Raw genomic sequence first — 24,615 nt, 5'->3', positions numbered from 1 at the left:
GCCACCTGGGTGGCTCAGTCAGTTGAGCATCCAATTCTTTTTTTTTCTAATTTTTAAAAATGTTTTTATTTATTTTTGAGACACAGAGAGACAGAGCATGAGCAGGGCAGGGGCAGAGAGAGAGGGAGACACAGAATCCAAAGCAAGCTCCAGGCTCCGAGCTGTCAGCACAGAGCCCGACGCGGGGCTCAAACTCACAGACCGTGCGATCATGACCTGAGCCGAAGTCGGAAGCTCAACCAACTGAGACACCCAGGTGCCCCGAGCATCCAACTCTTGATTTCAGCTCAGGTCATATCCCAGGGTCTTGGGGTCAAGCCCGGCATCAGGCTCTACACTGAGCATGGGCCCTATTTAAGATTCTCTCTTTCCCTCTGTCCCCTTCCCTGCTCATTCTCTCTTTCTCCAAAAACAAAAAAATAAAAATTAAAAGAATCAATTGATCATAGATATATAGGTTTATTTCTAGACTTTCAATTCTATTCCAATTATGTCCAGCCTCATGTCAGTACCACACTGTTTTGATTACTGTTAACTTTGTAGTATGTTTTTTTCACTTAAAAAAAACCATTTATTTATTTGTTTATTTTTAAGTAGGCTCTAGGCCCATTATGGGGCTCAAACTCATGACCTTGAGATCAAGAGTCACATGCTCTACTGACTGAGCCAGCCAGGCACCCCTGTAGTAAGTTTTTAAATCAGGAAGCTTCATATCTTAACCAAGATATGAAGGAAATACCCAAAATATCTAATTTAGGAAACAAATAGTAAACAAATTGCTGTAGCTGCTTTTGTACTATTTCACTTTCTCCCACTCCCAACATAGCCAAATATAAATCAATCAAGAGCCATGGTTAAGCAATAGTCTTCTTTAATTCCCCTTTGCAAATAGAAGCCCCTGAGCTCGTCCCCACCCCCACCCCTACCCACAACCTGGGAACCCCCAGATGCAAGGCCCCACCTCAACTTGGTGGGAGGAAGAGAGGAGCACCCCCTCCCCAGGATGGTCCATTTAAAAAATCCTAGTCATTTAAGAAATGAGGCTGGGGACAGGAGAAGGGAGCTGGAAGACAAGGTCCAGGTCAGGCCAGATTGGAGATGTTGGGGTTGTGAGGACCCTTGAGAAGGTTTTGCAAGCACATCCCTAAGCTCTGGGCCAGCATGGCTGAAGGAAAGGAGGCAGACAGTCTGACTCCTCAAGGCCCTGTCTGCCTGGTTGTGGACACTGACACTCACCACCACCACCACCACCACCACCACCACCACAGGCCTCTGGATAGAGAATTTTCCAGTTACTCTCAGATAGGGTTTGTTAAGCATCCCCTCTGGCCCATGATCTGGGGCATCCCTGGGGTTCCCCTGAGACCAAACCTGGGAGAAGGAGGGACTCTAAGAACATGCAAAGGTGGGGAGCAGAGACCCCCACCCCACCCTGCTGCTCTACAGGATGGTGGCTCCAGCTGCGTCTGGGCTCCGAGGGTCTTTCACACCAATGATGAAGTTGTTGGTTCTCCGGCTGCCATGGACCCAGGATAAGACATCTACCTTCTCCACATGGTGACCCCTGGCTTCCAGGAACTCAATCTCTTCCTCTGTGAACTCACCTGAAAACCACCCCCCAACATATACACATTCAGAGTGTTCAGAGCACTGGCGCAGGAGTCCTGTGGTCAGACCCGAGTCGTGGTCCTGGATGCCCCACTGAGGAGCTGCGTGACCTTGGGCAAATTGCTTTACCTCTCTGAGCCTCAGCCTCCTCATGGATAAAATACGGATTATATGAAAACAACACACGACATTGTTATAGGGATTAAAGGAGATAATACACAGAAAGCACAGAGCTCAGAGCCTTGCATATAGTATGTGATCGATAACATAACGGTCATTCTTAACATTGCACAAAGGGCTTTGAGCTCTTCATCTCTAGCGGCCTAGGCCAAGCTGCCATCATCACTTGCCACGATAGCCAGGATGCAGCCATTACTGCATAGCCCACTGACTGGTCTTTCTGGTTCCAGTCCTGCTTTCATACAGGTAAATGGAATCCTTTTAAACCATTAGACCACTCACCTCCCCTTCTCAAAACTTCCAATAGCTTTGATGACTCTTAGAATAAAATCCAAAGTCCTTACCAGGGCCTCTAAGGCACAACATCATCTGGGACCTCACTACCTCTCTAAACTCTTGTCCTCACTTCTTTCTACTCTCTCCCTTGCTTACCTCTGCTTTAGCCTCCTTGCTGCCCTCAGGTAGGCCAAACATGCTCCTACCTCAGGGCTTTGCACTTGCTGTTCTATTTGTCTAGAATGTTCTCCTCCTAGATAGTCATGAGACTGGCTTCCTTACTTCATTCCAATCTTCAAGGAGAATTTACCTGACCGCTATCTAAAGTAGCAGCCCTGTCATCTTTACCTTGCTTTATTTTCTTTCAAAGTGCTTATTGCTACCTGTTTGTTTGTTTGTTTACTAGGTCTCTCTCCATTAGATTATAAGCTTTTTGAAGTCAAGGATGTTGTCTTGTTCACTATTGATCTTCAGTGCCTAGAACTGGGTGAAGACATAGAAAATGTTAAAGTATTTACTGGATAAATGGAGAAATCCCCACCCTCTTACATAAGTTCAGGTCCTCACCATCTCTTGCCTGGCCCATTATCCTAGTTGTTTCTGTTTCTCCAACTTAAATTCTCCCCTCTTCAATCCATTTCCCCTATGTAAAACATATCAGGTCTATCCCACCTCTACTCAAGTGGATGGAAACCATGCTTCTTAACATGGACCTCCATGATAAGCCCTGTAACCTCACCTACTACGGCTCCTCAACAAAGATATGGTTTTCTTATTTCCTCAAATGGGATAATCTAGGGTAGTTCTTGAGGTAAAGATACAACACTGAATAGCATTGAATCACTGAGTCAGAAATGTATTTCCTTTATGGGTCCCTTTTAATCCTTTGGATAATGGCAAGGACTAAGTTTTAGTATGGCCTCTAACATTTCTTTTTGTTTTTCAATGTTTATTTATTTTTGAGACAGAGTGCGAGCGGGGGAAGGGCAGAGAGAGAGGGAGACACAGACTTTGAAGCAGGCTCCAGGCTCTGTTGAGCTGTCAGCACAGAGCCTGATGCGGAGCTCGAATCCATGAATCCATGAACCATGAGATCATGACCTGAGCTGAAGTTGGACACTTAGCCGACTGAGCCACTGAGGAACTCCTGGCCTCTAACACTTTTTATTTTATTTTATTTTATTTTTTTAATTTACATCCAAATTAGTTAGCATATAGTGCAACAATTTCAGGAGTAGATTCCCTAATGTCCCCTACCCATTTAGCCCATTCTCCCTCCCACAACCCCTCCAGTAACCCTATGTTTGTTCTCCATATTTCAGCCTCTAACATCTCTACAATGCCTTCTGGGGCAACAATATCCACCTAAAATCTAAAAACAGTTGACTTTTTATAGCTATTTACCTTTTATTTGTGGCAAATGATGTTATTTTTTCCAATTGTGATTATGATATGAGATTTACCTTTAAAATACACTTACGCTGAAAAAGAAGTACATGTATAGATATGCATATGTAAATAATGGTTTAGATGGTGTACAAATATGGCGAAATTCAAGAAGGTGCTGGATATTCTTAAGTTTAGGAAACAATGTCTCTAGTCCAGCAGGCCTCCTGGCTGCTCTCTGAACCATTCTTTCTGGCTTTTGCCCATTTGTCCAGAAGGTTCTTTATCCTTACATGCCAAATTCCTGCTCCTACTCCAATGCCCAGTCGGTTGTCACCTCCTCCATAAAGCCTCCCAGAAACCCCAGCGGATGAACTTTCCTTTGGCCAAGCCTACTCCTCATGTTCCTGTCATAGACCATAAGCCTCTCAAGGGTGGGTAGGATGAACCAACCCCCGCCCCCCCTCAAGTAACTTAGTGTACAGCCTCACATTCAATAGACACCAGAAGTTATTAGTTGGGATAGCCTCATTATCATCATTTGGGATCCAGAGTGTCACCAGCCAAACCACAGGCTGTGACTGCTGAGGATTTAGGTCTGTGGCTTCTAATGTGCTTCACTCTAGGAGACAGGCAGTAAAGAACAGAGTCTTTGTTATCAGCCAGGTATATATTCTAATCTCAATTCTGTCACTTACTGCTGATCTTTGACTACTTTATAACCTCTGTGGGCCTCAGTTTCTTTATCTGTAAAATGGGGATGATAATACCATGCAGGCAAGGACCATGTCTTATTCAATACTCTATCCCTTTTGGACTTGTATAATACATTGTCTGTTGTAATAAAAACTCCTCAAACCTGCACATACTTTCCCACTTACAAAATTAAGCTATGTTTGGGCGCCTGGGTAGCTCAGTAGGTTGAGTGTCTGACTTCAGCTCAGGTCATGATCTCATAGCTTGTGGGTTTGAGTCCCGCATCAGGCTCTGTGCTGACAGCTCAGAGCTTGGACCCCACTTCGGATTCTGTGTCTCCCTATCTCTCTGCTCCTCCCCCACTCACACTTGGTTTCTCTCTCTCTCTCTCTCTCTCTCTCTCTCTCTCTCTCCTTCAAAAATAAACATTAAAAAAATTAAAAACAAAAACAACAACAAAAAATAAGCTGTGTCTACAATTAAGCCCCAGTCATTCTTAAAGGAAAGTCCATTTTCTCACCGTAACCTATAAGGTCCATGATGTGGCCTCTGCCTGCCTCTCTGACCTCACATCAGTTGCACTTACCCCAGTCTCCTTTCTACTCCTAAGACATGCTGAGCCCACTCCTGCCCTGAATTGCATCTGTTCCCTTGGCCTACAAAACCCGCCCCTGTTCTTTGCATGGTGGGGCTCCTTCTTACTCTTCAGATCTCAGCTGAAATGTCACCCAAGAGAAGCCTTCTCAAGTTATCAAATCAGTCCTATATGTCAGCCCGCAGAGCATTTATTTTGCTTTCTCATATTTCTTTGATTATTTCTTTTCCTGTCTGCCTGTAAATGCTGTATCCTGAGCATAATGCCTGGCACACAGTAGGTATTCAATACAAACTACTGAATGAATGGTTTGCAGACTGAACAACTGTATCTTATTTTACAAATGAGAAAACTGAGGCTCAGAGTGGAGACATGCATTTCCCAAGGCTGCACAGCCCGGAAATGACAGAACTGGTTCCAATCCCCAGATCTTTCACTGTTTCAAAGGAGTTCATTGGAAGAAACCAAACTCACTGGCAGGGAGTTATGCTGGTATAGGTGGGGGAACCCTTGGGAGGAGACCCCTTCTCCACCCAGCTCCTTGCCCACCCCCTGGGGATCTCTGCTGTGCACTCACTGTCCACCTGCAGAAGGTTAGACTGCAGGTCTGGATGCAGACGGCCATGAGCCAGGCTGTCACTCAGGTTCCGGTTCAAGGTCAGGACATTCAGCAAAACCTGTGGGCAGCCAAGAGATAGAAGTCAGGGCTGCCCCAGAGATGGGGATTCAGGACTCCCCAGGTCTCACTCCTTAGCTGGACTTCTGGTTAGAAACCTTACACTAGGGGTGTCATCCGAACAGCCTCAGAAGAGAGGCAGGGCTGTGATGGCCATCCCCATTTCAAAGAGGGGGAAACTGAGGGCCAGGAAGGGAAAGTAACTCACTCCAGAGTTTAGAGAGAGCCAAGGAAAAGGCACCACTAGCAGTCAGTCTCCTATAATCCAGCCCAGGGCTCTCCTCCCTTTTCCCTGGCCAGGACAGGGTTAATAGCTGGGGATAGTCTAGGGCACAATGTGAGTACTTTTAGCTTAGTGGTTGTGTGGGTAGGCTCTCAAACCAAACTGCCTGCCCATTCTTAGTAAACTGGACCTAACTTCTTAACTTCTCTGGGTCTTAGTTTCCTCATATACAAAGTAGAAATAAGGATTCCTTCCAAAGTTGAGAAGGCTAAAAGAATTAACACATGTAACACCATTCCTGGCACTTAGTAAGAATTCCATAAATGTTTTCTCTTGTTATTATCTTCATTTTACATATGAGGAGACTGAGGTTCAGAGAGGTTAAGTGAATTCCCGGAGATCACACAGTTAGAAATTAGCAGCACTTGGACTGGGGCCCAGGGCTGTCTGCTTCCAAAGCTCAGGCTAATTAACTCACTACCTGCCAAAGTATGTGCCTGGCATATATATCAGGTGCTTAAAACATCTGTGTAACTGTTGTGAGACATTTTGGAGAACTGTAGGTCCTTCCTTTCAAAATCAGACCCTAAAGAGAGTTGCTTATCTCTTCAGATGCTGAGTAGAGGCATCATGGGACTTGAGGTTGACAGAACCTAGGCAAGGCAGCCCAGATGCTACATCACCTTTCAGTTCCACTGGCCCATGATTTTCTATGCAACCTGGAAGACAGGGAGCTTCAGGGCTCCATTTTGGCTAAGTAACTCAGCATAGCCTATGTCCCTAGTATCCAGGATGAACTTGTAACAAAGCAGCCTTGGCCTATGTTTGCTGAGCTAGGGATGAGAACAAGACAGAGACATGAGGCACATCTACAGTCCAGGCCACAGCTTGGCTGCTGGCCACAAAGGGCCTACCATGGAGGAAACCTCACCTGGGTCAGGCCGCTGAGGCCCCGGGCAGCTCCATTGGCCCCCAGTGCGAGGTAGGTCCCACAGAGCCCCTCTGCCGGCCGGACCACAGTGGGCAGCAGGAAAGACAGTGGTCGCTTCCCTGGCTGCACCGAATTCTCCTGTGTCAGAGGACCGAGACCACAGGGGGATAAGAGGTGGGGTAAGTTTTCATGGGGGACTGGTCCCTTCCCAGGCCACAGTTTGCTGTCTGTGAAATGGGTAGGGTTCCTGGATAACTAAGGTGGATCATAGCCCCACTGAATTGCTATGGAGCTACGATGGGTGGCAAGGGAGGGGACCAAGCCAAGAAAGATGGCCAAGAGGAAGAACAGGATAATCTACACCCTGGTCATCTCTATCTGTCTTCATCCTGCCAGGGCCCCAGCTCACAGGATGTAAGAATACTAGCCTCCAACTAGACCATAATTCCTATCTCTTTCCTCTTTTGACCAACAAGAGGGCTGAGCCCCATCAGCTCAGCATCCCACAATTGTAAACCATTGTGCTGAAAAGTGCCAAAGAATCAAATGGGGGCTAATATCCTTATTGTACAGATGAAGAAACTGAGGCCAAGAAAGGGGGCAAGACTTTCCCTAGGTCATATAGTGAGACAAGGACAGAATGGGATGAAGTTTCTTCAGGCCCACCAGGCTCCAAGCTCCAGACTTGGGCTGGGAATGAAGTGGACACCTTGTTTTGGGTTCCTTTCTAGTAGAAGTTCCTAGAGGAAGTAGGGAAGGAGGCACAGTCATACTGCTACACTTTCTACCTAGCCTCAAGGTTCTCAGGGGAGGAGGGAAGCAAGGCCCTACCAGGCTGGGAGCAGAGTGGTTAGCAGTCCTGTTGGGCCAGGAGAAGTCTAGCATCTGGCTGTTGAGCAGGATCCCCGAGGGAGTGATGAGGCCACTGCCAAAGGGCCGGTTCAGGGAGCTGGGGGTGGAGGTTGGGCCATGTGAGCCCTGAGGCCGCCCTCACCCCCATCCAGCCCCCAAACCTTCCTGGTCCAGACGATCCCCAGTGCCAGGTTCTGAGTCTCAGCTGGCATACCTGACCATGGCCACGATAAAGTCATCAGGGCCCATGATCAGCACCTGGGCAGCCGTGGGAGCCCCATCCAGCTCGTAGACAGGCAGGAGTGGAGCAGGAGCCGCCTGGGAGTCATTGATGTGGCCCCGGAGATACGCAGCTTCCACCTTGCTGAAAAGACAAGGGGCAGGAGATGAATACACAGCAGGCTCTCATTACACCCCACCTACCACATTGTGATGCCTGTTTGTGCAATTTGATTAATGTCTGCCTCCCCCACTGGACTATTAGGTCTATGAGAGCAGAATCTCTTATTCTGAACATATGGGAAATATCCAGGAAAGTGTTATTGGACTGACTGAATTTATTTAGGTGTCATTCAGATTCCCTCCTAGAGCCAACTTTTATTTAGTGCTTAAACCAAGAGTCTTTTAGTTACTTGACTTCATTTACTCAGTTAATCCTCCTCTTGAAAGTACCTGGGGCATAGTGGATGCTCACATAATATTTGTTTCGAATGAACAAACAATTCATTTAATCTAATGTTTTTAGTTTGGAACTGAAGTTTTATTAAGAGTTTAGTCAGAGGAGAGTTTTATATACAGGGATCTTTAGTTACTATTAGAATTTTGTGGGGGAAGACTTGGTATATAAACCCTTAGTAACTATTTATTGGATGAAATTACTTGAATGAATTTAATATAGGTGTGTGTGTGTGTGTGTGTGTGTGTGTGTTAGAGCTAAATTGAAAACAACATGCAATTTTCCAGACTTTTTAAAGTTTGACAGAGGGTTTCTTACTTAATAAGTGTTGGTTTGGTTATTGTAGTTGATTAGAGAATGACAAGTTACTAAGGATTATTAAAGATTTTCATTCAGTTTTCAACCATAAAGGCTGGTGGCCGCACAGAAGAGGCAGAGAGGGCTTTGTTTCAGGTGGATTGGGTGAGGGGAGAGAGGCTTTGTTTTTAGACTTCACTCTTATGGCTTTGAACTGCTTATTGATTTTGGTTGCTGCTCTTTTTGCTTTTTAATTATAAGCTATTCATTTAGTTTCATTGTTTCCAACTTAATTCATAGAGCTGTTTGAGTAATAAAACAAATTTATGTTAAGTATATTTTTGGTTTCTGGTTTTTTCCTTAGCTAGCCTTTTGGTCAGGTATAGTAGCAATTAAATAGTAACCGTTCTTACCCACTCATATTGCCAGTTACTACTACTAATATTTGTTGAATACTTATTATGTGCCAGACAATGTGCTCAGTGCTTTGCATGTATGACCTTATTTAATCTGTACCACAACCTCATGAGGTTGGCACCATTATTGTCAGGCCCCCTTGTGGAAACAGACTTACAGAATTTAAATTTGTCCAATCCTGTACAGCTAGTGAATGGTGAAGTTGGGATTTGAACTGAGTCAGTCTGACCAGGACCCACAGTCTTACAATATTATGCTGCTAATGTGGATACATTATAGTGTATAATGTATGTGTAATGTAAAAATTCCCATCACCTCCAGTAATTGCTTGGAGATTTTTCATTGTTATTAGGCTTTCTTTTTCCACTCTAAAGGGGGCCCAGATGGGCCCCAATAGGTGCCCTGCTAGGGTAAAAAAAAAGTTTTGAGGGCCAACTCATTGTACAGATGGGGAAACTGAGGTAGGTGCAGGGTGAGGCAACCAGGGTCACACTATGAGTTGGAGCTAAGCTAAAATTGACTTGGGACTCCAGGTCTTCTTGCTTTACCAGCTGCTTTTCATCTGATCCTTTCCTCACATCCACCACCACTTCTGCAGCCCTGAGGGTCCTGCCCTGGGACCCACCTGAGCATGTCATCCATGCTCTCAGTGATGGTAGAATCGTAGACAGGATCTCCCAGTCTGCTGGCCAGGGCTAATGCAATCTTCAGGGTCTGAAAATATAATAGGGGTGTGGAAGAGGCTGCCAGGCTCCTCCCAGGACCCACACTTTTGATCCTCATGTGAGAAAACCTGGAGGTGATTTAGTCCTGCCCCACGGCAGTAACCCATCCCCCCACTCCCAGTGTACCAAGACCCAGGGCAGGGTGGAGGGGTCGGCCTTGCCTCTGCCACCCAGTGAAGAGCCTGTTCCCGGGACACCAGGGTGGTAAGATTGAAGCCTTCAAGGATGTTGAGAGCACTGATGAGGGCAGGCCCTGTATGCGGGGGTGGGGGACTGAGAACCAGGTGGCCTGGAAAAAAAAATGGAAATGACCAGATGGCAGGGGAGGGGTCAAGGCATCTCCATATCCCACCATCACGTAGGCTGAGACCCCTGCACTGAACTCCTCATCAGACAGGGAAACTGTGCTGAGAGGCAAAGTATTGAGAGGCAAAGGGACCCACACAAGTTCACATGGCAAGTCAAGGGCAGGGCCAGGACTCCAACTCAGAACACTGGTCTTCAGTTTCCTCTTCTGCACAAGGAAACTAAGGCTCAAGAGAACTGTAGTCTGCCCAGAGGCACATTGCAGGCAGAGCAGGGACAGGTGTCCAGATGTCCAGAACTTCTTTTAGCTCCTCCCACAGACCAGGATACTATTCAGGGCCCATCATGGTCCCACCCCTAAAACTTCTTGGGAGCAGCAATCTCCTCTTCCTATTTGAGGCCCCTGTTATTAGATGTTTGGACATCAAAGGAATAATGATAATACCTGACATATAACATTAACTGATTAACTCATTTAACCCCCACAATGGGTAATGTTATCATCCTCATTTTACAGGTGAGGAAACGGAGGCACAGAGAGGCAGCTGGTCCAAGTTTGTAGGAGACAATCTCAAGGTACTGGCATTGGCAAGAGAACCCAGGCTGGGGAGGAGATTTGTAAAATCAAATAAGAATTCAGCATCCATTCTGATCAGGGCAGCTTCTGATAACACCTCATCAAATCTTCATGGGCACCCCTCAAGGGTACTATCTCCATTTTTAGGAGGGAACCACAGCTCACAGTGGGAAGTGACTTGTTCAAGGTTAATGGGACAGCTAGTACTCAAACCCAGGTCTTCATACACTACCACCTCTGGTAGAAGAATCAGGCTAGAAATTGAGGCCTGGAAACCTGAACTCAGAGGTAACCCCTCCTGGGGTTCCAGGTGATCCAGACCTCCAGGAGGGGAGAGAACCTGAGAACCTTCTGAGGGACCCAGGAAACCACCACTTTGGGTTCAGCAAACATGGATTTCATCCACATCATAGGCTTGGCTTTTGGGATTCCTCTAGTTTTGAGTTTGGCAGGTTAAGTTCCATTCTGTCCCTGGGCCTCAGTTTCCTTTTGACACAATGAGGGGACAGGTTTATAATTGTCTTCAAAGGTTTGTTCAATATGAATTTGGATGGACTCTGGCCTTAGGAATTCTTCTTAGGAAGTACACAACAGTGAGAGTGGGGCTGAGGCAACATAGAGCCCAAATCAAGAAAACTTATGGCCAGAACCCCAACTTCCAGGCCTGAACTTTTGGCCAGACCTCCCTCCCCATATCCTAAATACTTGGGGTAACTGACCCCATGACTACTTCAGAAGGTGGGCTGGCTCTGGCTTCCTTCAACAGTTGGCTGGCCAGGCAGCTCACTGCCTCAGTTTCTCTCCTGTAAAATGGGGAGGAATCTCTAGGCCAAAAGGAGGTGGCCATGGACTGGGAGGCTTCTCCTGAGCAGGGACCCTGAGAGCTGGGAGAGAGGTCACCTCTGTAGACGCCACACACAGGATTCTCCACGAGGGCACTGTAGTTGCTGAAGTCCTCCTCAGTTATGACACCCCCTGCATGTTGAGCCTAGAGGGGAGAGAATGACCCCATCACAGCTGTGATCCACACTCCACAGTGTAAGCATATGGGCTTGGCCTATGGTATATGCTTGGAATCAAAGACATATCAGATGTTTCTAACTTTTGTGCCTTCTGCAATTTCCATCATGGCCTTTATGGACCCCATTAGCCCTCGGGACCCTACAGAAAAGAAAGGGGGAAAAGCACTACCACTGAGCACCTGCTATGTACCAGACATTCTATGAACGACCTCCTTAGATTGGCATTCAAGGCCCTTTGTGACCTGGTCCCTGTCCAATGCTCCCACCTCATGTCCTGCTATTCCCCAGTGACCTCTGTACAGCTACCTGAGTGAACTACAGTTCCTGAACTCATGACTCCATGGCCTTGCACATACTACCCTCTCTGCCTATATAAAATGAACATTTTCTGGGGTACTTGGCTGGCTCTGTCAGTAGAGCCTGCAACTTTTGTTGGGGTCCTGAGTTCAAGCCCCACATTGGGTGCAGAGATTATTTTTTTAAAGGAATATTTTCTACTTAAAGCAGAATTTGCCTACAGATATCAAAACTGAATTCTTCATTTCACTACAATTAACGAAAGCTACTCCAAAACCATGAACTCTGGATGATTCTGGTAGGAATGACCCTCATTGGATGTAACCAAGCATCTATTGACCAATGAACCAACAAACCTATGGGCTCATTCCATCCTTTCCAGCATGGTAATTTTCATTCCTAAATTAGCACAACCACTAGGAATCCTCAATCTCTCTCTCTCTCTCTTTGTAGTTTTAGTATTTGAAACCCCTGACTTTTAATCCACCCTTGGTGAACTACACACTGAAGTTCTACACATTGAATGACACACACATCATATGTGTTCCTTTGTTGGTCAAATTTTTAAACTCAACTTTGGTGTTTTTTTCTTTTAAAGCTCTGATGGTCTTTGTTAGAGTCTCCTTCATCCCCTTCTCCAGTATATCCAGGTCTGGCTAATCAGAGCATTCCTTTTCCATGCCAGTGACTGGTTTGGGAATAATCATGAGACCTATGATAGGCCAATGAGATACAAGCTGGAGGTTTTTGCTTTAACTGTTGGAATGAGAAATGCTCTTTCTCTGGGATGGTTTGCTGGAAGGATGGCTGGTGAGGAGTAGGTATGGAAAGGATCTGATAGAGAGTGAATTCAAACAGAAGTAGAGTCATGACAGAGAGACAGACAGACCAAGGCCTGACAATGTAGATGGAGCTGTGGACCCAGCAGACCTAAAGCCAGTATTCTGCTGGACTTCCCAGTTAAGTCCATTTGAGATGGGCATCTATCATATAACCATACCTCCAGTGCCCAGCACAGGGTCTGACGCAGAACAGGCACTCTATGAATGTAGAATGAATGACACATCTATTCAATTCCCATAACTATATGGCAGAGATACATATAATCACTCCAATGGTACAGATGACAGAATCACAGAGTTGGTGTGTATCCTCATCTTGAACATAATTTTCCATTAGGAGTTTTTAACTACTGACAATAGTTCTCAGAACCCATTACTGCCTCAGACTAAGAGTCTCTGTTGGTTGGTAAGTCCTGATAGTCACCAGTGAAGGAGGGGTTTCCCTCAGTCCCTAGAAAACCTAAGAGCAGGGTGAGCTTGAGGGCTCAGGGAAGCTGAGGCTGATCCTGAGTCTCCACCAGGCCTGGGAGGGACAGGACAAGACTCTGCACAGGTTGGCACCAGCCCTGGGGGGCCCAAAGGTACCTCTTTCAATCAAGACAGAACAGTTCTCTCATCCCAGGGGGTTCTTTGTGCTGCATCCCAGTTAACTGCTCTCACCCCAAACAACCACTAATCTGATTTTTACCACCAGAGATTGTTTTTGTCTATTCTACAATCTCAAGTAAATGGAATCCTCAGTAAATATATGTAGAAAGAAAGACCGAGAAGGAAGGAAGGGGAAGAATACTCCTGCAGTAGGGTCCTTCAGGGCAAGGGGAGCTCCCCACATGCTCACCTCAGCCACCATCTCCAGTGTAAGATTGCCTCCTGCGTAGAAGGCGGTGGGGCCAGAGGTGCCCAGCACATCCAGCACTGCAGCCAGGTCAGGCCGACGCAGCAGTGAGCCAGGTAGTGGCGGGTGGCCCAATGGCAGGAATGTCTCACGGAAACGCTCAGATGCATTGGGCGGAGGCTGTTCGGCCAGGGCTCGGGCTGCAAGCAGGGACAGGAGGCTGGGCTACGGGCTGAGATGCACCATAGATGAAGTGGCTGACTGGCTGGCCCTAATAGTTCTGGCCCCCCAGAAGCCTGTTATGGGGAAGGTGGGGGGGGGGTTGTATATGGGCCCTTCCCAGATCCCCTCATTTGAGGCTGCATCCCTGTGAGAGTAGGATGGGTGGGGAGGGAGCCAAAGGAGCAAACTGGAAGAGAGGTGCTTTTTGGCTTGGGCCCCAAATCTCAGAGGTTTCTTCTCCCCTTCCCATCAACCTCATGCCTTCCCCCCAACCCCCAGGCCCCACTGACCTAGATCATGGGTCACGTTGAAGCCATCTTGGGCCACAGCTGCTGCGAAGGCCAGGACTTGGGACCATGGCAGCCTGGGGGGGCCGGAGAGCAGGGGGTGGAGAAGGTCCTGGGGGGAGGAGGAGGGGTCCTGGGGGAAACTTAAATCCCTGATTAGGGAAAACCCAGAGACTGGAAGAGCAAGGGGGTTCCTGGGAAGGAGAGTCCTGGCAAGGGAAGGGGATATTAGGAGGTGGAGTTGGGAAGGAAAGAATCCAAGGAAGGTAGGAGACGGCCACCCAAGGAGAGATGCAGGCAGGGGCCCCTGGTCCCCAGAGGGAGGGTCTTTACCTGCCATAGAGCTGGTGAGCTTCATGTAGCCCCTTCACCATTCCGGGGACCCCCACCAAGAGCCCAGGCTGGGCGAGGCGGGCAGGTGAGGGAGAGAGGAGACCAGGTCACTGGAAGCGGGGGGCTGGGCTGAACTCCGCAGAGCCCCAAGCCAGGGATGGGGGCTGGCACAGGGGAAAGACACAGGCCAAGGATCCCAGAGGAGGGACAAGCTCTCCCCGGCAGGCATCCCTCCCATTTCCCTGACTTATTATCAGCAAATGCAGAAAGGCGTCCTTTATCTAGCATAGTTGGGGGATTTATAAATTAAGCAAACCCTTTTAAGAGCCAAGACATAACCAATTTAGACAGAAACCTGTCTGTTGGATTATATCTACTCCTGCCTTTTAAAGTAATGGACAAGGGACTTTCATTTAACCTTTTCGTTATCACACTACCATTACTCAGCTGTGATAACTCAGGCATGTGTTTGGCTTTTGTCACTGCACCAAATAACTATTTTTCCAAATTTTTCTATTTTTTCCTTTGCTCTCGGTGGATAGTGGGTTTGCCTTTAGCAGTTCCTCTTTAATTTTCCAATAGGTTGTGGGCTGGGAAAGTTATAGTCAACAAGCTTAGAATGGGAAGTATGAGATATAGTGCAGGAACTTTGCGATGTCTCAGGCTGCTCAGGTTTCCAGATAGGTGAGGTCACCAGAGAAGTGAGGTGTTGCTGTATTGCCTATTATCAACCATCCAGATCTTTTGGTTCATTATTTTATTTTGGGAGCTGCCTCTCTTCCTCATAGCCTTAAGAGCATCCTGCTTAACTCTTTTTCTCATTTCCACTGTAATTACTCAGCAAAGTAATGTTTCGGTTAGCAGAAGGGCAGTGAAGGGAGACGCCCCCGGACTCTCTCTTCTCACCAGCATCCCCACCTTGGTTTCCCAGGATCTCTGCAGGGCCTCTTCCCTGAGGGCCCCTGGTGCAGACTCCCGGAAGTCAATTAGGTGGCTCTCATTTCGTCGGATGTCATGTACCAGCATCACGCCGCCACTGGGAGAGGCACAGAAGGGGGAGGTTGATAAGATGCTACCCCTCTAAACAATTAACCTGCCACCCTTCAATCCCCAGTGGTGATGGATAAATCTGTGGGCTAAATCTGTCATCTGGAGTCAGATGTCTGAGCTCTCTCCCCAGCAGGGATTCAGAGACTCAGCTTCTGTAAGAGGGTGGGGGAGTGAAATCAAGGGGATTGGGGACCCAGAAACCATGGACCTCGTCTAGCCTGTTACTGGAGACTTTAATCCCTGATTAGGGAAACCCTAGAGACTGGAAGAGCAAGATGTTCTACCCCCTGCCCCCACCTTAGACCATAGCTGGACCCCTGCCAGCTTCCTGCACCTGCCTCCATGGTATGCCTCTGCTCCCTCTTCCAGGACTGAATTATGTAAGGATAGACTGTATACAACCAAAAGGGGAATTTCTTTGGTAGGGCCTGCAGGGCTGGTCTTGCAGGAGCCAAGATACGGACTTTGTCAGCTTGTCCCTTTTCTGTGACTTGTTTCCATCTGAGATGGAAGTTGCATCTGAGACGGTTGGCCTGCAGCCAAGTAACATAATAAAGAAAGCAGGAGAGATAAACAATAGGGAGTGGCAGGAATTATGGCCAAGTAAAAAGCACAAGCCCCATCATGCTATTTAGCTCCAGACAATTGTAGCCATGTGGGAATGCGGGCCCAGTGTTACTGAGGCTCCTGATTGTTAAAGAGATGTTGGAAATATGGGTTTTTATGAAAATTCTCAACTTTTTAACAATAGCAAGCAAATTAAAAAATAATTTTTTTCAATGTTTATTTTTGAGAGAGAGAGACGGAGACTGAGCGTGAGTGGGGGAGGGGCAGAGACAGAGGGAGACACAAAACCAGAAGCAGGCTTCAGGCTCTGAGCTGTCAGCACAGAGCCTGACATGGGGCTCAAACTCATGAACCGTAAGATCATGACCTGAGCTGAAGTTGGATGCTTAACCAACTGAGCCACCCAGGTGCCCTGAACAATAGCAAACAAATTTTAAAAACTTTAAGTGTGGGAGATGCTTGGGTAGCTCAGTAAGTTGAGTATCCGACCCTCAATTTTGGCTTAGGTCATAATCTCTTAGTTTGTGGGTTCCATCCCTGTGTTGGGCTCTGTGCCTGCTTGGGATTCTCTCTCTCCATCTCTCTGCCCCCTCCCCCACTCTCTCTCTCTCAAAATAAATAAATAAACATTAAAAAAAAATAAAAATTTAAGTGTGGAAAACAAACTAGTCTGTGTGTTGGTATGGCCCATAGGTGGCCAGTTTGTAATCTTTGTTTTAAGAATTCTTAGCCTGGGGACACTTGGGTTGCTCAGGTGATTAAACTTCATACTCTTAATTTCTGGTCAGATCATGACCTCATGGTTTGGTTTGTAGATTCCAGCCCCACATGGGTTTGTCCTGACAGAGGGGGAGCCAGCTTGGGATTCTCTCACTCTCCCTCTCTCTCTGCCCCTCCCTGCTCTCTCTCTTTCTCTCTTTCAAAATAAATAAACTTTAAGAGTTCTCAGCCTGGGGTATATTTTTGGAAGATAGAGGTTCCATAGCTTAACCATGCTCACAGGGATTTGTTTTAAGGATTTGTAAACCCGAAAATTAAAGTATCCCTGTGTTAACTAGTGACAGTATACCCCCACCAGAGTAGTTTACAAAAGTCTAGTTACAACAAAGTAAAACACAACAAAACAAAACAAAAACAAAACAAAACTCTTCTGAAAATGCCTCCTCTGACTCAGGTAAGGAGAAAGGGGTAAAATTGGACGTAGAAAGGCAAAATGCAAGGAGTTGGGGCCTAGCTGCCCCTCTAGTGAAACCGAAAGACCCCCTAGTGAGGCCTACATACCAGGACACAGAAGGAGGCCTGGGGGAACCCAACCTCCACAGCTGGGAGCTCCTTACCCGCCCAGGCCAGAACTGTGTGGAGCCACGATCCCCAAGCACAGCGCTGCTGCCACAGCGGCATCCACGGAAGATCCCTGTTTACTGAGCACCTCGATGCCCAGCGATGTGCAATGGGCAGCATCAGTCACCACGGCACCCTGGTGAAAGATCTGGGAAGGGAAAGGGTTCTAGGTGGGGGCAGTAGGAGACCCCTGCCCCCTTAAGGCACCTCCACCAACCCCAGAATCTCCGCAGGGGCTGGGGGTGCGAGGCCTGCCTTCTTGTCCCCTAGGACTCTTTCCATTATTGCCTCCAGTGCCTCTCACCTGATTAGGTGCCTTCCTGGCTCTGTCCTCCTCATACCTTGAGCCCCTCCCTTTGGGACCTTCCTCTCCCATGTCACTGTCCTCTCCCCTTTCCATTTGCTGACCTCCTCCTTCACTCAGCCATTCCGCAATCCCCACGGTCTCCTCAAGAACTTCCTCACTCCCTCCTCTTCGGTTCCCTCCCTCTGGCACTCACGAAACCCCCTCACCTGAGGGTCCCCGAAGTAAATCTGCATGACAAGCGCCACAGTGACACCCGTGGCAAAAGTGAGGCAGGCCGTGACGATGACTGTGAGCCCGTCCTGGCGGCAGGAGCACTCGGCCGCTGCCGCAGAGAACGGGTCCTTGCGTGTCTCCCGCAGCGGCGACCCGTCCTGGCTGCCCATCTCCGACGACGTCGAAGGCAGCCGCTGCAGCCGCGCAGACTTCAGGAAGGAGTCCGGGTCTGTGGGGTGGCAGCCGGGTAGGTCTGGGCACCTCTTACCTGGCCCTGCCCGCCTGGAGGGCGGGGCTATTCTGCATGACCCTCTCCCCGCCCCTGTCAAGCAAACCCCACTAGACGGCACTGCTCACCCTTTTTAGCATCTCCCCAATGCACCCCAAAAGGGGGAAGCGGCAGTCCCGGCTGGAAAGACAGGGACCCCCATCTAGGCAGCAGGAAGCTGGATGTCTGGCCCTAGGCGAAACTTCCTGAGAACCGAGACCCACCCAGGGACCCAGGACCCAGGGCCTAGGGCAAAGAATACTTCCTGGAGTGCAAGGGGTTTGAGCCCTCCCTGGAAACTAGATCCTGCCCCAGCTGGGGCCAGCTTTCTGTGCAAGGAGGTAGCTATATAAACTGAACAGGCCCTGGCTTCCAACTTGCTTGGCTTACCCATTCACTCACTCAACAAATATGGAGGGCCTGCTATGGGTCTGGCCCTCTGCTCAATACAGGGGAAAAGAATAAACAGTTTCTGCCCTCATAGAGTTCACAGACCAGTGAAAGAAAAGAAAATAAACAAACAAAGGAGTATATCATCACAACTTGTGGCAAGTGCTATGAAGGATGAAATGGTAGAGAATAATGGTGCACGTTGAAGGTTGCTTAGCTGGGGAAATCAGGCAAGGCTTCTCAGGGGAGGTGACTTTTTAGCTGAGAACTAAGGGATGAGAAGGAGCTAGCCATCATATGTAGAGCAAGGGGTGAGTGTGTGGAGTGTTCTAGAAAGGAGCAGCAGGCACAAAGGCCCTAAGGTAGGAATAAGCTTGGTACATTAGAAAAAAGTAACCAAGGCCTGAGTGGCTCTGATGTAACGAGCAAGGGGAAAGAGTGGTATGGTGGAGGCTAGGCCAGGTGCACTAGGTCTTGTGGGCCTAGTGAGAAGCTTGGATTTAATCCTAAGAACCATGGGAGGCCATTGCAGAGTTTTAAGAAAGAACTGAAGACATCTGTTTTGTGTTTTAAAAAGATTCCTTGGCTATCTGGAGAATGAATCTGAGGACTGACTATAAGAGTGGAGCAAGCTACTACTTGCTGGCTTACTATGAGTAAGTCCCTTCAAGCCACAAGCCTCACTTTCCTCACCTAATAATGGAGCTAACCCCTAACTGGCCAAAATGGGCATAAGGATTCCATGAGATGATTCTACCAGGCACCCTCTAGTTACTTCTATCCCCCTTCCACATTGGCCAGGGCTGAGGCCCTCTTCCATCCCATAGTTTTCCTCCTTTGGGTCATATTAGCCTTGAAACCAGTTCTCTAAATGGCCTATAGGTCCTGGGTGTTTGTGAACAGTAAAAAAATAACCTGGTACCTTGGCCTTAATACCCTTGCTGTATGTACAATGTGTTTTAAAAAGTTCATTCATTCAATAAATATTTTGTGAGCACCTCCTACTATGCACTAGGAGGATAACCACTTTAAAAGTCTGTGGGATAATATTGAAAACTAAGTGTTATACTTTCCTGTTTAAAATACTATCATGGTTCATTGATGTCAACATGATGAAAATCCAAGCTCCTTGACCAGGCATTCAAGGCCCTTCAGAATCCATACTTCCCTCTTCTGTGTAAATAAGAAACCACATACATATATAGATAATTTTTGGAAAACGTTTATGGTGGTTACTTCTGGGGAAAGATACTGAAGGTAGGAATGAGATGGGGTGGGAGAATTTCTTGTTTGAAATTTTTATTACATATATGTATTTTTTTTAGTCAATACATATAAATATATTTTTAAGATTTTATTTTTTAAGTAATCTCCACACCCAACATGGGGCTCACACTCACAACCCCGAGATCAAGAGTCTCGTGCTCCACTGACTAAGCCAGCCAGGCACCCCTAAATCAATACATATATTTTTATTTTTATTTTATTTTTTAATTAAAAATCTTTTTCTTTTAAAGTTTATTTTTATTTATTTTGAGAGAGGGATAGAGAACAAGCGGGGGAGGGGCCAAGAGAGAGAATCTCTGTGCTGTGAGCACAGAGCCTGAAAATTGTTTTCTTGTAGAGAGAGAGAAAGAGTGTGTACACACATGAGCTGGGGAGAGGGGCAGAGGGAGGGAGGGAGAGAGAGAGAGAGAGAGAGAGAGAGAGAGAGAGAGAGAGAAGCAGGCTCCATGCTCAGCAAGAAGCCCAATGTGGGGCTTGACCTCAAGACCCTGGGATCATGACCTGAGCCAAAATCAAGGGTTGGATGCTCAACCAACTGAGCCACCCAGGAACGCCCATATATTTTTAAATAAAAAGGAAAAATTGTGGGCAGATAGGAATGGAGAAGAGAACTTTTACTTTTCTTCACTTTTTTTTTTTTTTTTTACTATACACATGTAATTTGTTTTACATTTTTTATTCAAAAAAAGAAACTTGTCTTCTGGAAGCCTCCCTCAGCTGATCATGCTTGCCTCTACTCCACAGCACCAGCACCACATAGTCTTTAAATAAAACTGGAATTCATTCAACAAACAGATGTTAAATACCTACTGTGGGCACAGAACTCTCCTTGGTCCCTGGAGGTTTCAAAAGAAGTGCAGGAAATGGTTTTGAACTTATATTTATTGATGCTGACTATATTCCAAGCTCTTTATACACATTCCCTCACTGAAGCATTCCCATAACTTTATGAGATAGGCCTATTCTCTCCATTTTGCAGATGAGGAAACTTGGGACTGGGAAAGATGACGCTGCCCACTTAAGGTCATAAAATGAATAAATGACAGAAGCAAGAGTAACTCAAAACCTCCTTTCCATTGCTCCACAAGGCAGGAGCCATTTCCACACTCAAAAGCCAACCTTATAAGCTAATTCTAGTTGATGCTTGTCCTTAAATATGTTTTCTCCAATCAGCTATGAGGGACCAGGAGGTGAAGGTGATATGGTTTCATTAGAGATAGATTCATGCAAGACTTTTTATTCCACCAGTCAATCATTAAGTTATTCATTTATTCAACAAAAATATTTACTGAATACTTTACTGTGTAAGCACTAGGGCAATAAAACCATTGATTTTACTGATATGTAAGAGCAACAGCAGGACACTGGGAAAAGGTTAGTTTGGAATCAGAAGACATAAGTCTTTTGGGAGAAAGATGATGAGTTTAATTTTGGTGATTCTGAATTTGTGGGACATTAGCAGTTGTCTGGAGGCAACTGGCCTAGTAGGCATTTGATTTTTATCTGCTTAGATGCCATTTCCATTCAATTTTCTTTTAGAAAATACCATCTCCCTTCTCTCATTCCTCATTTTCTCATTCCTGACCAGAGTGAGTATATGACCTAGGTCTAGCCCATCAGAACAGGTACCTCTATACAGTAACTGGTTCAGGGACAGGCATGTGACCAGCACCAGTTCAATGAGACTAAAACTTAGTTCTATTGCTGGAACCATTGGGAAAGAGGAAAGCCTTCTTTCTGCCTAGATTGCTAAGATAGTACGGGGTAAACCTGTTGCTGCTGAGGACATGTTGACCCACAAGATGAAAGCCAATTCCTTTTTAGGTGCCTTGATCCAGCTATACTTGAGGCCCCATATCCCTGGATTTTTCAGTTATGCTATCAAATAAAATTCTCTTTTAAGATTAGCTCAGTTTTAGCTGAGCTTCTGACAAAAGAATACTGAACAGAGTTGACTTGCTAAGTCTAGAGCTCAGGAAAGATATCTTGGCTAGAAACTGAGTTCATCTCTGGCTTGCTTATTCCTTAAGGGCAGAATCATTAAAGATTTTTGAACCAAGGAATGACATGACAGAAGTTCAAGGTAGTGGATGGATTGGGGTTGGGGAGGCAGAGAGGAGGAAGAGGCAGGTAGTAGCTAGAAGCCTATGGGTAATACAAGTAAGAGAGGATGGTGGCTTAGTCTACAGTAGTGGTAGCAGGATGATGAGATGGAACCTGCAAGATACTTGGAAGGACAGAGAGCATCTGATCACCATTTGGAAATAAAGGGAAGGAAGGAAATCATGGGTAGCTCCTGGGCTTCTACCTTGGAGACTGGACGAATGGCAGTGTCACTAATTGAGAATGACATTGGGGGAAGGGCAGGTATGGGGAAGAGATGATAAATTCAACATAGATCATGCTGACAGTCAGGCACTTGCAGGACATCTAGAGGCAGATGCCTGCGACAAAGAGGAACACATGGGCCTGAAGCTCAGGAGAGAGTCAAGAATTTCCCCAACCTTGGAGTGGTCACCATTTAGCTCTACTTTTTCCAGGGTCAGTTGTAGGGTACCTGGCACTTGGTTCTGGGGAGTGGCAGGCTAGAGGCTAGTTGGGCACAACCAAGGTCCTGGTTAAGAGGATGGGGCAGTGCCAGTAAGTGGCACCACCAGGTTAATAACATAGGAGATCATGTTAGCCAACAGGCTAGTCCAGCTGGCCAAAGAAGCCTTGGGGCCTAGAAGTTGTGCTCTGAGACAAAGCATTGAAATGACTACATAGGTATGATGGTAAGAGTCCTTGGAATTTTAGTGTACAAGTGTGGCATAAGGTGCAGGTTCCAAGAAACTCAGGTGACAAGGGTCTCTGTTGGAGTTTTGTATAGATGAGGGCAGAATCTATATTAACTCCCCAAGGTACTCCCTCCCCTGTTAGTCTTTCATCCTGAGATCTCTCTCATTCATTTATTCATACAACAATTTTTATTAGTGCTTAGCACTGTGCCGGATGGTAGAGAAAGGATGGTGAACAAAACAGTCACGATCCCATCCTCATAGGGCTTACAAATATGGAGTAATCACATGACTGCTCAAATAATCACAGGTTTGATAAATGCTAAGACATTTATAGGGAGCTAGGAGAAAACATGTCAGGGGTTTTCCAATCTCTAGGTTAAGAGAGATAGACATCCCCAGTTGAGCTGGAAGAGGGAACTAAGGCCCAGGTCAGGATAGGACTGCCCACTGTCATACAGAGTCAAGCCAGTGCTGAGATCAGGAGTGGCACTCCTGACCCCTGAATAAAGGACATAGTTTCAGGCTGTTATCCACCAGGACACATCTTCCCATTACTCTTCCTGTTACCTCCTGATTCCAGGGTTACTCCCTCTGGAAAATAAGTTTTGATCTGCAGCTTGGACATGTGATGTCCATAAGCCTCCCCCTCCAGGTAGGGTACAGTCTAGTTAGGTTGGCAGGGGCTGTGAGTAAAGGCCAGATGACTGGGAAGTTGTGGAGGAGGGAGAGTTTGGAGCTTTCAGCCTGGGAATAGCTACAGAAGGGTCAGGCTGGAGAAGGATGGGTCAGAGAAGCAGGATCTGCCTGCCAGGCTGGTAAGGGAGAGGGCTCAAGTGCAGGCACTGGGAGGAAGACAGAGTTAAGCAGAAGGATGCTCTAATGCCAGGAAGTGACGTTGAGGGAAAGAAGGATGGGGGATGGAGGATGAAGAATGGAGAGGAAGATAGAGCTGGGCCACATGGATAGGAGGCAGAGCCCTAGGGAAGAAATGCTCAGAGACCTCTTGGCCCTCAGGTCTCCCCCGTCCCTACTCTTGCCCCTTGCAGTCCCTGCAGAGGGCCAAGAACACAGTAAAATTCTGGAGCCTGCTTCCTAGGGGGCAGGGTACCTTACTAACATCCTGGCCTGATCCATGGCTCCGGGAGGGGTGAGGTAATCCACAAGGCAGAGAAGGCACTCTGGTCTCCAAGGACTCTGAGAGGTCATGCAGTCCATCCCCCTGTCTCCCAATACCTAGCCCTCACAAACAGACGGGAATCATGCCCTCTGTACCCCTCCGGGGACATGAAGAGATCCTCAGCTGCTCCCTAAGGTCTCTCCTTCCCACAATCCTTGGCTGTGGGAAGTTCTTCCCAAGACCTAGCCTCTACCCATCCTGCTGCAGTCTGTTCTCTGTGACTAAAGAACGGCCTCTTCTGGGTGATCACAGCTGTTTCTTAGCATCCTCCCTCCAAAACTCCTTCCTTTTTAGTTGGTTCTTCCCAAGAGATAACCCCAATCCCTGCTACTGCAATCCCTGGCATCATTCTTCCCTGTCGCATCCTAAGCCTCCAAAGCAGAAATGCATCTCCAATCTCACTAGATAATTAACAGAGACAAGGGAGAAGAAGGGAGGGGTCCAGGAGGAAGGGGATCAATTAGGGAGATGGAGACTGGAGGTGATGCTCCGCGCAGATGAAGGAGGACCAGGGACGTCCCAGGGGGCAGGGACTGGGCCAGCGGGCCTCACCGGTATCGGGGTCTCCCAGGAAGGCGTCCTCGTCCTTGCGGCCCCTCAGAGGGGCCGCGGGCGCCGGCTCGTCCTCCGGCAGCCTCGGGAAGCTGGTGATGCTCATGTAATCCACGGGCGAGTAAGCGCCCAGGGCGCTCTCCTGACTGGCCTCGTTCTCCGCCGCCATCCTCGCCCGCGCCCCCCAGCAGCGCAGCGCCTGCCGGAAGTGGTGCGGCGGGGGCGAGGGGGGTGGGGGAGGGCGGGGCCTGAGCTCTAGGGCAGCCAGGAGGGGGCGCCTCACCACAACCCCCGCGGGCGTAGGGTCTGACTGCACACCCCTCCTCCACCTAGCGCTGTCAGCCTGCAGTCGACCTGCAGGTGGGCAGTGTGAGTGTGGGATCATAGACTGGGATGGGGTCTCTGGAATCTGAATATTTACCAT

The 24,615-nt window shown here is 47.5% G+C and overlaps 1 protein-coding gene across 7 annotated transcripts; it reads right to left on the bottom strand.

Moving 5' to 3' along the window:
* Nucleotides 1–854: 854 nt before the first annotated feature.
* Nucleotides 855–24,415, bottom strand: GGT7 (gamma-glutamyltransferase 7). 7 transcript variants are annotated; one of them, XM_043604693.1, is made up of 15 exons: nt 24,192–24,414; nt 17,731–17,966; nt 17,214–17,365; nt 15,178–15,295; nt 14,260–14,327; nt 13,930–14,135; nt 13,421–13,617; nt 11,322–11,409; nt 9,700–9,827; nt 9,439–9,527; nt 7,638–7,787; nt 7,403–7,520; nt 6,572–6,709; nt 5,319–5,418; nt 855–1,604 (listed from the first exon to the last, which is right to left on the bottom strand). In XM_043604693.1, exons 1-15 carry the CDS (start codon nt 24,358–24,360, stop codon nt 1,441–1,443), a joined length of 2,121 nt encoding a protein of 706 aa, XP_043460628.1. In that variant the 5' UTR covers nt 24,361–24,414; the 3' UTR covers nt 855–1,440. The 7 variants fall into 7 exon arrangements, with proteins under 7 accessions (XP_043460628.1, XP_043460633.1, XP_043460629.1 ...); XM_043604698.1 differs by having other exon boundaries at nt 855–2,547; nt 13,930–14,003; nt 24,192–24,413; XM_043604694.1 differs by having other exon boundaries at nt 13,930–14,003; nt 15,166–15,295; nt 24,192–24,412.
* Nucleotides 24,416–24,615: the final 200 nt, after the last annotated feature.

The sequence above is a fragment of the Prionailurus bengalensis genome, chromosome A3 (assembly GCF_016509475.1).
Source record: "Prionailurus bengalensis isolate Pbe53 chromosome A3, Fcat_Pben_1.1_paternal_pri, whole genome shotgun sequence".
Classification (NCBI taxonomy): domain Eukaryota; kingdom Metazoa; phylum Chordata; class Mammalia; order Carnivora; family Felidae; genus Prionailurus; species Prionailurus bengalensis.
Note: the sequence above shows the minus strand (reverse complement) of the source record. Positions and strands in the feature narration are given on the sequence as shown.